The following is a 15,936-nucleotide window of genomic DNA, read 5'->3' on the forward strand; positions in this document are numbered from 1 at the left end:
TGAAGAACTTTTATAGAAAATCTATCGTGCTCATATTCTATAACTTCAATAACCTAAGTACATAAATGAACTGTTGGAATTATCATAAAACATTACAAAGAGCTTGATAAATATAAACAGAAAACAGGGAAGTGGTGAAAAATTAAGATTTAATGACAAAAAGAAGGCGAAATCTTGCTTAATGCAATACTCTTTCATTCAAAGAGTATCAAAAAAGGAAAATTTAAAAGTTTATAACAAAAAAAAAAAAGCACTTGATGGAGAAATGAAGGCAATTGAAAAAGCTTAAAATTTTCTTAAATTAGTGACAAAAAAAATTTGTGCATTTTAGAAGACAGTGAAACTTACTGTAAAAAAGATCACTTGATGCATCCAGGTTATTAATACTCACATTTAACAATACTCTAACAAACACACTAAACAATACTCACATTTTTCTATGATAAAGCATGAGACCGAAAAAAATGAGAAAAAAAATCTTTTCAAAAATTTTTATTTAAAGCTAAGAATTTAAAGAGTATAAAAATACTTTTAGTTTCAAAATTTTTCTTTATTTAAAAAAATAATCGTACAATTATTTTTTAAATAAAATTTTGATGGTGCTCATTAATTTCCGCACAACATTTTCTTGCTTATGGTTGACCATGTCTTCAGCAATTCTTGTACTGAATTAATAGTCTTGCCTGTTTTACGCAAATATCCTATGCCAATACCCCAACATTTTTCTATGGGTCAGAATTATGGACAATTTGGTGGATGAGATTTTTTGGTACAAAAATAACCATTCTCAACTTATACCACTCCAAAGTTTTTTTAGCTTAGTGGCACTAAAGTCAGGCCAAAACAAATAAGGTCTAGTGTGCGATAGAATGAGTGACAAAAGTTGCTTTTGAAGGCACTCTTGGATATATATTTCTAATGTCAAAGTTGATGGCATCACAAAAGCTCTACTCTTTTTTCCATAACTACAAATTACTACCTATAATAACAATTTTTTGCCATATTTGTCCACAAATTTGTAATTGTAGTATTTCTTCACTTTCCTTACTAAAAAATCAGAAACTTTGTACTTTTTAGCTCTTTCTCTATTAGAAAAGCCTGGCTTTCTTTCAAAAGAACAAAAAATCTTATTTACCGCTGATTTATTGTAAAAAAATTTTTCTTCCTGATCAATCAGCTTATTTGATGGATAATGCCTTCTTTTATCATTTTATACCCATAGATATAGATAACCATTTTATACCCATAGATATAGATAACCATTTTATACGCATAGATATAGATAACCATTTTATACGCATAGATATAGATAACCATTTTATAACCATAGGTATAGATAACCATTTTATAACCATAGATATAGATAACCATTTTATAACCATAGATATAGATAACCATTTTACAACAGTAGATATTCTAGTAGCTTTTGAGAGTTCAATGATGGAGTTCAATGATGGAGTTCAATGATGGAGTTCAATGATGGAGTTCAATGATGGAGTGCAATGATGGAGTTCAATGATGGAGTTCAATGATGGAGTTCAATGATATTCTTCATGAATGTGCAAGATTTTTTTTCTATTTTTAAAATGCTTCAATGACATTTTAATAAACTTGAATTTCTTTTTTTTAGGTTTTTTGACAACTACTATAATTATTTGATTAAAATATTATTATTTTTTTTTTTATGTGTTAGTAATTTATTTTGAAAATAATTTCTGTTTCTCATTTTTTTCAATCTCATGCTTTAAAAAGAAATTTAAAAACTTTATTTTAACCAGATCTGGCATTGATCTACTATTCCAAAAAATGTTGTTCCAAAGTAACTGACCACAGCAGTTTGCATTTTTTAAATTATAAAACGTTTCAATAATTTGCAGCAAAAAGCTGAACTAACTCTACTAAGAAAAAAAAAAAAACAATCCCAAAAAAAGGAAACAAAATTGTAAAAAAATATCAAGTTTAATTAAATAAACTAGAAAATTTAATAATTAAAAAACGAAAATTAAAAATTAAAAAAAAATTATAAAATTTTGATACAACTTTATTCGTTTTTGTAAAGTCGTTTTTGTTTTTAGCTACCGAATTGTATACAAGCTGATGATAAAATATATTATATTTTATAACAATTTAACAACAATTTAAAGTATTGATATGCAATTTATTCACGATTTTTAACAGTCCTTATAATAAAGAAACTTCTAATAAAGAAAATTTGCTATGTATGCTAGAACTAGAAGAAATTTTGTTAATTTTTTTTCTTACGTTTATTCGTTTTGACTTCTTTTCACTTTTAAAAATGTTTTTGCTATATATTGGTGCTTTTTCTCAATACTTATATAATAGGAAAGTAAGAAAATAAATTGCTATTTATTTGTAAAATATATTATTTGATTAATAAATTTTGTAATGATGAAATAATTTAAATAAAATAATAACATGGTTTCTTTATAAATGTATTTACTGCATTTAATGCATGTCTGAAATTGTTTCTTTTATATTGCCCACTTTCCAACATTAATATGAATTACAAGAGATAATGAACATAACAATTGCTCTGTTTGAAAAAATGTATTTAAAAACTTAAAAAAAAAGTATTAAATAGGTTCCTAAAAATTTTGTTAAAAAAGCTCTATAAATTCAAAAAAAAAAAAAAGTTCAGTAAATTTTGTTAAAAAATAAATTACCAATGCACTAGCCCACAAGCTTTTGAAGTGTCGTCAATAACAATAGTTCATCAGGATATAAACTATCAGGTTTAAATGCACAATTTGGATAGTCCAACAAAAGTGCAAACTTTTTCAATGAGGGCAATGAAAACAACCAAATGTTTTATATTTAAATATGAGTATTAATGACTTTTTATTCCTTTACATGAAAAACTTGTTTTTTTTTAAAAAAAAAAATTTCTAAAATAAATAGCAACTAGTTTTCTTGCTTTCCTGTGCATTGCACATTCCTGTGCATTGCACATTCTTGTGCATTGATAAAAACAGTAAAGCTTAGCAAATACATTTGAAAAAGAAATTTAAAAAGTTCTTTTTTTTAACGCAAATGAATAAGTAATTCCTTAACATATTGACTGAAAAAAGTCGAGGCCTAAAAATAAGAAAACAAAAATAGTAAAGCGTTTAGGTATTTAAAACATTTTTCTTTTTTTAATATTCAAATTTTTAGCTTATTTTATTTAGATTTTTTATTTTGAAACAGTTTACTGATAATTTTTTTTTTTTAAAGTATAAATGACAATAATATATTTAATTAATATGTATATAATTTTTTTAATTTATACCCACCCATCCCAGCACAATCTGCTTAACCCAGTACAATCTGCTTCATGTCCTGCTGCCTTGTAGGATAAGCCTTTTTAGGCAAAGGCTAGGAGATACCAACTCCAATTTAAAAAACCCCCTGCCTCAGGGCTCTTGGTTAAGTAAAGGCTTGAGATGGTGTCTCAATAAAAATACTCATATTGGGTAGATGTTTAGCGCATCTGGCTACTGTCTTGTAGAAAGCCTCTTAGGCAAAGACTTAAGAGGTAAACAGATTCTATCCAGTTTAGGATGTTGAATGGTGAATCTTCCTGACTCTATGCATGGGTTTTGCTTGTGTCTCTGTTTTAATGACTAGGCAACTGCTTGGGCAATTAAACAGTATACTGAGTACTACCTATGCTTTGAGTGAAGTTCTTTAACAAATCTTAAAATGAATAAAGTAACGGGTGATGCGGAAGTTATCGGACAAAATAAAAACGTCAATAACTTATTTATAAATAAAAAACAAACTACTATTATATTTTTTTAAATAAAGCATTTATCTTTTAATAAAAAATATTTTTTTTTTTTATGAAAAAACACCACCATCTGCAATTGATCTCAATTTTGCTCTGACGCCTTTCATATGCGACTGTAAAAGGTTTAAATCAATTTCTTGTAGTTTTAGTTTAATGCGATCAATCAAAACTTGCTCTGTTGAAGCTTGCCAATCTCCCTCATAAACCTTCTGTGCCAAATGTCCCCAAAAATTTTCAATTGGTCGTGCTTGAGGCACATTTGGGGGATTGGATTCTTTATCAACGTAATAAACATATTGGTCCATCCAATTTAGAGAATCTTTAGAATAATGAGAGCTTGCAAAATCTGGCCAAAATAAATAGTTAAAGTTTCCATGATACTTGTAAATAAATGGAAGTAGTCGTTTTTCTAAACATTCATTAATATAGATTGATGAATTGATCGCTACAGCCTTGGAAGTGCGAAACAATGGCTCGGACATACCACGGTCAGATATGGCTATCCACATTAATAATTTTTTTGGAAATTTCTCTTTTCCTATAAAACGAACACTTTCTGGGCATGTCTTTTTGTTGTTTGTGTAGTATCCAGAATTTACAGGCATGTTGTCCCCTGCAAAACAAAAGTATTTTTCGTCATCGATGACTAGAAGCGATTTTGTGTTATAGAGTTGGTTAGCTAGTTTCCTGCTTCTTTTCTTTGCCTTTATTTGTTGTTCTATAGTGTATTTTGGAGTCTTTTCACGTTTTCTATATTTAATATTCATTTTTTTTAACTGACGACTAATTGTCAATTGATTTACACCGAATTTAATACCTATTTTTCTCTGACTGACCCCTTTTCGATTGTTGACAAGTCTCGTTAATTCAGCTTTCTTTTCTCTAGTCCAAGATGTCAGACAACCAGGGTGCTTTCTATCAGAAAACCATTGAACAGTTTCAATTCTTTTTAGGTTGCCATATATTGTACTTGGAGCAAATCCTTCCTTTTCAAAATGATTTACGATTTTTTTTTTTTTTATATTAGGTTTATTTACAAAAAAACATTTTTAGTCGCTTTCGAAAAGATTCTCGTTCAGCTGCATTTAACCTCATTTTAAATAATTGTGTTTCAAATAATAAAGTTTATATTTTATAGAACGTTTATGCCTACCCATAAAACCACAAAAACAAATTATTATGCTCAAATAATGAAATTAGGATTTGTCCGATAACTTCCGCATCTCCTGTTACCAAAAACTATAAAACACAAAAAACCATCATCATCACCAAGTTCTCTAAACCTATCATTCATTAATATTCGTGGTCTTCAAAGTACCTTTTCTTCTGTTGAGTCTTATCTCTTGCAAAGTTCACCAGACCTATTTGCTCTTTGAGTTCAGTTGTCTTATCTTGTGATCTTAGTGTCGATGGTTATGTTTCTTTAATTTGAAAAGACTCCAATAGTCACATGCTTGACCTAGGCATTTACACTCATAAGAATTCACCCATTTGTCAGGAAACTAGATTTGAATCCACAGACTATTCTTTTATGTGCTTTTGTTTAGCCCCGCTTCATTCTATCGCCTTTCTCTTTGTTCTATCGCTCTCCTTCATCTGAAGACTGCACTCTTTTCGATGTTATTTCTGATCATATTGGCCAAGCCCTCTTTGTCGGTGACTTTAATGCTTATCACACTGAATGGCTTGGCTCTAGTGTCAGTGACTCTGCAGGATTTAAAGCCCACAACGTTTGTCTTTCTCAATCCCTAACTCAAATAGTCAACTTTCCAACTCGCTTTCCAGACAACCCGAATCATTTACCTTCTCTGCTCGACTTGTATGTCTACTACGTCTTGTTTCTGATGCTAGTCAGTGCTCAGTGTCTCCACATTCTTTCTTAGGTACTTCTGATCACAGTTTGATCTCTCTAAAACCATTATCTCATTCTTCTTCATCATCTAAATCCCCCTATCATCGTACCTCTTACAACTACCATAAAGCTGACTGGGACTCTTTCTGTGATTTTCTTCGCGATGACCCATGGGTAGAAATCTTTTGCCTTCCTGCTGACAAATGTGCTTCTTACATAACTTCATGGATTCAGGCTGGCATGAAATCTTTTGTTCCCTCTCTACGATTCCAGGTCAAGCCTCACTCTTCTCCATGATTTTCCTCACATTGTGCTGCTGCAATTGCCAATTGAAACCGTCACTTCCATATTTATCAGTAAAACAATTCTCCAGAAAACAGACGTCTGTTTATTACTGCTAAAAACCATTGTTAAAAGGTTTTGTTTAACACCAAAGCCTGCCATTCTCAGGTCATGAAATCTCGTATTTCATCACAAAAATTAGGCTCTTGTGACTTCTGGAGAATCTTTAATCATATCAATAAGGGCAAATCTGTAATTCCACCTCTCTTGTATGGTTCAGACTTAGTCACCTCACCTAAAGACAAAGCTAAATTGTTTGCTAAGAACTTTTTATCAATATCATCTCTTGATTCCACTAGTTGGTTCAACCTGATATAGCCGTCAAAGATGTTGATCCATTGCTTGACATTCGTATCACTCCAGCTTCTGTATCTAAAGTGATTTCCTGCTTAGACTCTTCTACAACTTGTGGCCCGGACAACATACCTGTTATAGTCTTGCAGAAGTGTTGTCCAGAGCTGTCGCCTATACTTTCAAAACAATTCAACAAGTGCTTATCAGAGTCCTATCATAAGCAATATTTTTGAACCTCTTAACTCTATAACTATGAAACACGAACCTTGACGAACAAGGCCGCTGCGCAGAGAAACAAGTTGAGCGTGGTACTACCAGGAAAGGAATGTGGTGGGGATCGAACTCGGAACCTCTCGCTTATAAAGTGAGCGCTCTACTGTGACACCACTACCGCATTTTAATTAAACCACTTTAATTAACAAACACTTAATCTCTCATCTTAAATCTAATAACTCACTTTCTGATTATCAATATGGATTTCGATTTTCTTGTTCTACAGCTGATTGGCTAACATTAATAACCGATAGGTTTTATTGAGCATTAGATAAAGGTGGAGAGGTTAAGGCCATTACTCTTGACATTTCTAAAGCTTTTGATAAAGTTTGGCATGCTGGTCTTCTCCATAAGCTTTCTTCTTACAGTGTATCTGGTAACATCTTTAAGATTATTGAATCCTTCCTTTCCAATCATAGTATAAAAGTTGTCCTTGATGAACAGCACTCTTCTTCTTATTCTGTAACTTCAGAGGTTCCTCAAGGTTCACTCCTTGGCCCTATACTCTTTTTAATTTACATTAACGATATTCTAGATATTCTCACATCTGAGCGCTCGCTTCATAAGCGAGAGGTTCCGAGTTTGATTTCCACCACATCCCTGGTAGTACCGCGCTCAACTTGTTTCTCCGCGCAACGGTCTTGTTTGTCAAGGTTCGTGTTTTGGAGTTATAGAGTTGGGAGAGGGCTATAACTACAAGTAGTCTCCTCATCTGTTGTGGCCTTCTAGGCCTAGGGGAGGTGAATTACAAAAAAAAAAAATTGTTCACTGATGATACTACCATTTATTCTTGTCATGATAAGAAGCCAACACTCTCTGATTGCTTGGAGGGGGCATTTGAACTTGAAGAGGATCTCACTTCTGCTGCAGCATGGAGCTCACAGTGGCTGGTGAACTTTAATTTAGATAAAAATCAATTTTTTTCAGCCGATCGTTATCGCAATAATTTAGATCTTCCTATATCTATGAATGGTAACGTACTCGATGAGTCATCTACCCTTCATCTTTTACGATTAACTCTTACTTCCGATCTTTCTTGGAAACCATGTATCATATTTGTTGCATCTCTTTATCGAAGTCGACACTTTCTTACTCCGTATTTTATTCTCTATCTCTATAAATCTCAAATCTGGCTTTGTATGGAATACTGTTGCCATATCTAGGGCAGATCGTCTAATGATGCCCTTCTTGTTTTAGACAAGGTGTAAAAACGCATTGTAAACATAGTTGGACCCGCTGTTGCAGCCAACCTCCAACCATTATCACGCTGCTGTAATGTTGCTTCTGTTTCTCTTTTCTACAAATACTATAATGGGCACTGCTTTAAAGAGCTAGCGTCTCTTATGCCATCTACTAAAATTCATTCTTGTATTACTTGTCATTCAATTAAGTCTCATCCTTTTTCTGTGACTGTTCCTAAGTGCTCCAAAAACTCTTATTCCTCTAGTTTTTTTCCTCGAGCATCAGTTCTTTGGAATTTGCTTCCTTCATCTTGCTTTCCTGATTCATATAAATTGTAATTCTTTAACTCATCTGTCAATCATTATCTTACTCTACAACTTTCATCTTTTCTCTTCCAGTAACTTCCAACTCTAACTAGTGGTTGCTTTCAGCCTTGTTGGAAGTGAAGATGTTAAGAAAAAAAAAAAAATTCTTTTTGTATTTATTTGTTTTTATTTCTTGTCTTTATTTCTTTTTTTGAGTGTTGCTGTTTTATTCTCTCTAGTTTCTTATAACTTTTCTTTTATATATTTTGCCACAAATTCTTAAAACGCTTACTATGTAAAAATGTGGTCAAGTTGTCTAAAAAAATTACTTTTAGCATGGACGAAGGTGTGCTATCGCATGCGCTTTCTGGGAAGGCTTGCTTACTTGGATGTTGTAAAGCTAAATTTTTTGTTGAAACAAAAATTAATTATGTACATATCATTTTCAAAAAATATTTAGAATTCAAGTCTGCTTGAGTAAGTGCAATTTAAAATCAACCAAATTTCAAATTACTGGCAAAAAACCAAGACATCTCAAATAATAGAAAAAAAAACTTAAACAGCAATATTTTCATTTATTAAAAAAATATTAAATAAATAATTACTATACTAAATAAATATTAAATAAATGCTATAATAGCAGAATATAAATATAAATAGCACTTGTTATAATCACAAATTTTAATTACTAACCTCTTGGTGTGTATTTTACTACCAGTTTAACAATTCCTACATAAAAAAGAATTTCTACATAAATGAAAAAAAACTATTTCTACATAAATGATAAAAAACAGTTTCTATATAAATGATAAAAAACAATTTCTACATAAATGATAAAAAATGTTTTTCTACATAAATAATACAAAACAATTTCTACATAAATGATAAAAAATGTTTTTCTACATAAATGATACAAATATGGCTTACAAAAGGAAACTTCTTTTTGTAACTACCTGCCTCATGCCCTGTTGTCTTGAAGGGTTTGCTTTTTTTAGGCAAAGGCTAGGAGAAATAAACTCTGACTTAAAATTCCCCTGCCTTGGTGCTCTTGGTTGAGTAAAGGCTAGAGATGATGTCTTGATAAAAATACTCATTTTGGAAAGATGTTAACTGCATCCAGCTACTATCTTATTGAATTCCTAGGATGATTAATGCTGGATCTTCCTGACTCTACTCAATTTTACTTGTGAAATCTACTAGATTTTCACTTGATAGTGGCTATGCAACTCTTTTTGTTATCTCCAAATGAAGGTACTGCTCTAAAACTCAGTTTAATGGTTCTGAGGCCAGCTGGTAGTAAGGTTTCCCAAATTCCCTGGTAGTTCTCAAACAGTTGTTAAATATTGGAGTATTAACAATGCCATGTGCTTGGATAGCAGGACAGAGACAAATGCATAGCTCATTGCTTGAAATGCCGTGTTCTATCTATGAATGAGTCAAATTCTCTTTTAACTTAAACCATGCCCAAAGTAACCAAAAATATTAAACAAAAAACAATCCCTACCACCTAAATGCTTCAATAAAACTTTCACAAATACTTGTGGTCTTTGAAGTAACTTTCCATCAGTTGAATATTATTTTTTGCAAAATTTACAAGACTAACTTGCTCTTGTGAGACTAGTTTAAACTTGGCTGTTCCTTCTTCAGATCTCAGTATTGATGGTTACTATCCTTTGATTTGTCAAGACTCAAATAGGGTGTAAGTATACCCTTAGCTACATGCTTGGCTATGTAAGTATACCCCTTAGTTACATACTTGGCTAGGGGGTATACTTACGCATCAATTCATTTATTTGCCAAAACCAACTTTAAGTCCTCTTATTATTTTTTTATGTGCTTCAGCATAGCTAAACTATATCACCAAAATACCTTCTGCCTAGCACCTCTTTATCACTTTTCTCTTTGTTCTTTACTTCTTTTCAAGACTGCACTTTATTATTTCTATTATTATTTCACTCATATTATTTCTGATCAAAATGACTGTTCCCCTTTCTTTTTACTGTTCACTGCCAATATTGTTGTTATTGGTGACTTCAATGCTCATCACACTGAATGGCTAGACATCACAGCACTGACTGTGCTGGCACTAAAACTGGTAAATTCTATATTTCTCAATCGCTTACTCAGATAATTAACTTAGTGACTTGTTTTCTAAACAAATGTATTCACTTACCTTCACTCCTTGATTTGTGTCTTGTCTCTGACCCTAGTTACATGGTGAAACTGAACAAATTCAGTTTCTCCTTGTTCTCTTTTGAATGGTACAGACCACACAATGATCTCTATAAATCTTTAAACACATATTTCTTCTTCAGACTAACTCTATTATACAAATTACTACTATTACACAAATTACTACTACCCTAAAGCTGACTGGGATTTTTTTCGAGATTTTTTTTTTAATGGTCCTTGGGCTGACCATTTTTTCTCTCTTTGATGATAAATGAGCCTCCTACATAACCTCCTAGATCCAGGTAGAAGTCTGCCAAAGGTAAATCTGACATTCTATCTCTGATTCATGAGACTGATCTTATTAGCTCTCACAAGGATAAGGCAGAACTATTTGCAAAGACCTACTTCTATTATCTTCTAATTAGACTCTTGAATTTTATAGCCATGCTCTTCCTGCCATTTCAGTTAATAGATTAACCCATTGTTAGACATTCAGATCACTCCAACTTCTGTTGTTAAACTCATATCTCAATTAAACTCTTCTACAGCTTGTGGTCCAGACAACATTCTTGTTATTGTCTTAGAAAAGTATTCTCTAGAACTCTCTTCAATTCTCTCTCAAGTATTTAATAAGTACTTGACAGAATTTTATTTTCCTGTCACCTGGAAAATGGCATCTGTGGTTCTAATTTTTAAAAACTCTGGAGAACATTCTAACCTCTCTAACTATCGCCCAATCAGTCTTCTCTCAATTATTAGCAAGGTTTTTGAGTCTTAGATCAACAAATTTCTCACAACCTATCTTGAGTCAAATAACTTACTGTCAGACAATCAACACGGTTTTAAATCTTCTTGTTCTTTGGCTGACTTGCTAACTACTGTGATAGAAAAATTCTATTGTGCATTAAATGGTGGCAGCAAAGCAAGGGCTATTACTCTTGACATATCTAAAGCTTTCGATAAAGTTTGGCATGTGGGTCCTCTTCATAAATTGCTAATATGGTGCATCTGGAAAAGTTTTTCAGATTGTCTAATCATATCTCTCTAACCGCTTTATTAAAGTCATCCTTAAAGGCCAACATTATTCTTAATTTCCAGTAACTGCCGAGGTACCTCAAGGTTCTATCCTTGGTCCTGTTTTGTTTCTTTCATTAAGTTCACTTCTTTACATCTTTTGGATTATTGTTCATTACTTTACATGGAAACTATATATACAACCTATTGCAAAGTTAGCTAAGGTTTTCTTATTGTACTCGTCATTATCTTACTCCTGATTCCATTCTCTACTTTTATTCTTATTCACCCTGTATGGAATACTGTTGTCATATTTAGGTAGGTTCTTCTAATGATACTCTTTCTCTTCTAGACAAGGTCCAAAAATGCATTGTAGAGTTAGTTGGACCCGCTTCATGTGCCATGCTTGAACCTCTCTCCCAATGTCATAAAGTTGCATCTATTTCACTTTTCTACAATGATGGTCGCTGCTCAAAGGAGCTATCATCTCTAGTTTCATCAACTAAAACTCATTCTCGCCTGACTTTCAGCAAAGTCACATCCTTTTACTGTATCTGTCTAAAACAAAGTTGATTCTATTAAAGGAAAATCTCTAAACTACCAGTTTAATGCAAATGTGAATTCAAGAGCAGAATATCAAGATTGATGATCATTTGCATACTATTTAATAAAGGTCAATTTAAAATTGTTTTTTTTTTTTTACTTTTGGTTGCAGCCCTTGTTGTGTCAACTATAGTAAACTAGAAATTAAAAAAAAAAAAAAAAACATTATCTCTAATTAACTGCTTGAAAACCCCACTATGCTTTAAGAACTTTTATTTGACAAATTTTTTTCCCCGCACTTTAAACCTTTGGAACTTTTTTCCATCTTCATGTTTTTCCAGACTTTTATGTTTTTCATTCAACCTACAACTTTTTAGGTCTTTTGTCAACCATTTCCTTGCATTTTAACTCTATTCTTTGTTTTCTAATAACTTCCAACTTAATCGTGGTTGCTTGCAGCCTTGCTGGGAGTAAACTTGAATAAATTTTTAGAATGAATGATTGTCAGTTGCCAAATATTTAAGTTTGACACATTTAATGTAAAAACTGAATTATCAATATAATTTAGTTTTTCAAATTTTTCTACTGCCAAAAACAATGAAGAAAAACAAACAATGAAGAAAAAAGAAAACATAAACTTTATGCTAAGTTGCATTATAATATTAAAATCAAAATTTTATACAAAAAGTCATTGTGTTCAATCAATCCAAAAATAATTGTTGACACCATGCTATTTCAAGTGAAAGGTTTTTGATTAACAAGCTTTCATTTATAAAAAAAATTATATTTAACTCATTATGGATATTAATAGTTTTAGACCTTTTGGTCCCAATCTCTTTCTTGACTTTTTTTTATAGAAATTTTAGTTCTTTAAACAAATAATATTTAATTTTTATGCTATTTTTGTAGATATTGGGAATGGTGTTTTCGCTTGTATTGTTCTGTGCGCTTGGTGGAAAAGGAGAGTATGTTTGATCTTTAAGAAACATAAGAATCAAAAATTAATTTTAATAAAGACTTTAATAAAGGGAGATTCTTTTTAGAGGGAATATAAAAATATTGTTTTGTTTTTTTTTGCTAAACGTATAATGATTTTACTTTATGATTTTTATTATATTAAAATACTATATAAATCATCATTTTTATTCAGAAATATGTAAATATTTTGGTTTTTTGAAGTTATTTGGGAATTTTAAAATACACTCTTTTAATGATAGAATTCGTTTTTGATTATCGCCTAGTTATTATAATTATTTTATAAATATTTGTTCAGTTTATTATAACAGTTTTATAAATATTTGTTCCAAATATTTTCTTCAACCAAGAATCTAGTCTACTGTTAAAAAAAATACACAGTAAAGTAGAAAAGTTACTTTCTTCGGTATTTCGTTCCAGAATTTTGCTGATCTATTATATAATTGGTTGTGCCTTATAAGGAAGTTTGGAATATACTGACGCTTTACTTTTAAATGATAACCACATGGCAAATAGATGTTAAGACTTGGAATATATATTATTAGCTCTATCAAAACGCTTTACTTTTAAATAATAGCCACATGGCAAATATACAATAAGACTTAGATGATATATATTATTAGCTGTATCAAAACGATGTATTTGTTAATAAATTTAGATATTATCACACCGTAGACGCCACAATACAAGTGATGCTAGATTTAATTTTTTTAGTCTTTCGCAGTATCGAAGATGTGTCAGGCTTAATACATCTATCAAGTATTTTCAGCAAATATCTCAGAAGTTCCAGTAAGTTAGGCATGATCGTTTATGGAGAGGAACAGGCCAAAGACATAACCTTGAAGAACACCACTGAGAACATTAACCAAATAAGAGTTAGTATTGTTAAATGTAACGCGTTGCTTTTTGCCTACTAAAAAAACAACCCATTTTGAATGATATTAAGGTGGTAGTCTACCTTAAAATATGAAAATTTTCAAAAATTCAATTTGTACTGTTTTACCCAATATCATATACGTAGAAAATGATGGTGATATTTGTTTTTCAAAAAAATATTTACAACTTATATGATTTTATCATTAGATATAGGTGGTATAATTTTTTTTAATAAAAATCGCATAAATTTTGCGATTTCAAAAAAAAAAAATTAAAATCGGATCTTTAAAAAAATATAAAAAACGAAGCCTACCTGAACTTGTTTTAATCATTGGTAAGCATCTTAAAGTAATCCAGCACATCCACATGTAGTTTTAAAGTATAACCAAAAGTATAACTCGAAATATATTCAAAAAGATTTAATAGAAGCATGCTTTTGCTGCTGGCAGATATATTTTGTATTTATATATTATTATAGTTCTTAATTTACTATAATTTATTTGATTCGTGTCCTACTTGTGTATTCAGTTAGATAATTATGATTATTATTATTTTATTTATTCAAAAAAAATAAGTATGGAAAATAAAAAACTTGATGCTAGAAAAAGACGAAAGGCAGGAGGATCAAGAATTTTCAAAAAACGACGTTTTCATGGCAAAAGTTTTTTTAAAGCTCCTGAACCCAACATTGGAAAATAGTCTTTTAATTTTAAGTTCAAGTTAGTAATCTGGTTTTAGATTTTCAACAATCCAAACAATTTGTAGACACCATTGAAAAGTCTCTCATTGCTAGTTAAGCAATATGTTACCAATATGTTCCTATTATACCTTACTACCAATGTCATAGAAATGTCAACCATTGACTTTTATATAACAAAATTGTTTCTAGGAAAGAAAAAACTTCTTAACTACCATTTTAATGTAAATGTGAATTCAAGAGCAGCATGTCAAGACTGATGATCATTTGCATACTATTTAATAAAGGTCAATTTAAAACTGTATTTTTTTCTCTTTTGGTTGCAGCCCTTGTTGTGTCAACTATAGTAAACTGGAAATTGAAAAAAAAAACAAAAAAGCATAATCACTAATTAACTGCTTGGAAACCACATTATACTATTATTGATTTGACTATAAAATTTACCTTTTGCTGCTTTTAAAAGATCAACAGCTCGTTCATGGTTTTCTCCTTCCACATTCTATATAAAAAATAAGTATAAATTATATAAAAATTTAAAACTTACTTACAAGAACAAAATTTTTTGATTTAGGATTTTACAAGAAATTTACATATTAATTACTTTTAATTAATAAGTATTTTTAATTTATTTTTAGTGATTTTTTATAAATCTATTTTCCAATTGTAATGATAAATTTTGAACAAATTTGAATCAAATGCTTAGCTACCAAACTACCAAGTAGACCATCCAATTTGAGTATTCGAATACTTGATAATCGAATATATTTGCGTGTTTTTTTACAATTTGATATTCAAATATTTTCTCCAATATTCAAGTAATTTTAAAAATGTAAAGGCAGATTAAGCTTTTAAAAAAGTACTGTTAATTTCTCTTTTTGCAAACGGAAAAAAATTCTTAGAATTTTTATATAACCTTGAAGTGGAAAACTTAAATTGCATTTTTGTATGGTTTTTATTTTGTGTGACATTATTTTTGTTTGCTTTTAGAAAACAGCCGTTTATTTAGATTGCTTAAAAATATAAATAAATATTTGTTCCATAAAAAAAAAATCTTAATAATAATCTTAATTATAATAATTTTTAATATTTTGTGAATAAATAAATATAATATAATATACAATTTGTGGTTGCATAATTTGAAGTGGTAAGTTAAAATTTTTTAGATTTTCTTAGATAATTCATCTCTGGTTTTTTTAGCCATGTCAAAAAAATCCAAGGTATGGGAGTTTTTTAAGAAAGACGAAAAAAATATTGGTGAAGCTAAATGTGGTAGGTACAACACGAACATAGGATGGAGAAGTTCAACTACTGCTATGATTAATCATTTGAAGCTACAACACAACATATTGATATCTAAATCGGTATCAAATGACAATGATGGAGAAAATAATATTCCTAAGAAAAAACAAAATACTGAAATAAGTAATATTTGGCCATTTGTAAAAAAAGAATCTTTACATGAAATATTGTCAAAAGTCGCAGCTTTTGATGGAATGGCTATCACAGCAATGAGTAAATCCCAAGCTATAGCTGGTTACATGCAACAAAAAGGTTATAAAATGCCGAAAAGTCCGACAAATATTTCAAAATGCATCAATAGCTTTTATAAAGAAAAATGTGT

At 30.4% G+C, this 15,936-nt stretch overlaps 1 protein-coding gene across 1 annotated transcript in view; it reads right to left on the reverse strand.

Moving 5' to 3' along the window:
• LOC100214207 (protein lin-7 homolog C) overlaps positions 1–15,936 on the reverse strand; it is a 65,040-nt gene that overhangs the window by 4,555 nt on the left and 44,549 nt on the right. The window contains exons 8-9 of the mRNA XM_065790969.1: positions 14,760–14,814; positions 8,732–8,767 (exon numbers count right to left, since the gene is read on the reverse strand). Coding sequence (XP_065647041.1) covers positions 8,732–8,767; positions 14,760–14,814 — 91 coding nt within the window. The remainder of the gene's footprint in view (positions 1–8,731; positions 8,768–14,759; positions 14,815–15,936) is intronic.

This window comes from Hydra vulgaris, chromosome 02 (assembly GCF_038396675.1).
Source record: "Hydra vulgaris chromosome 02, alternate assembly HydraT2T_AEP".
NCBI lineage: Eukaryota > Metazoa > Cnidaria > Hydrozoa > Anthoathecata > Hydridae > Hydra > Hydra vulgaris.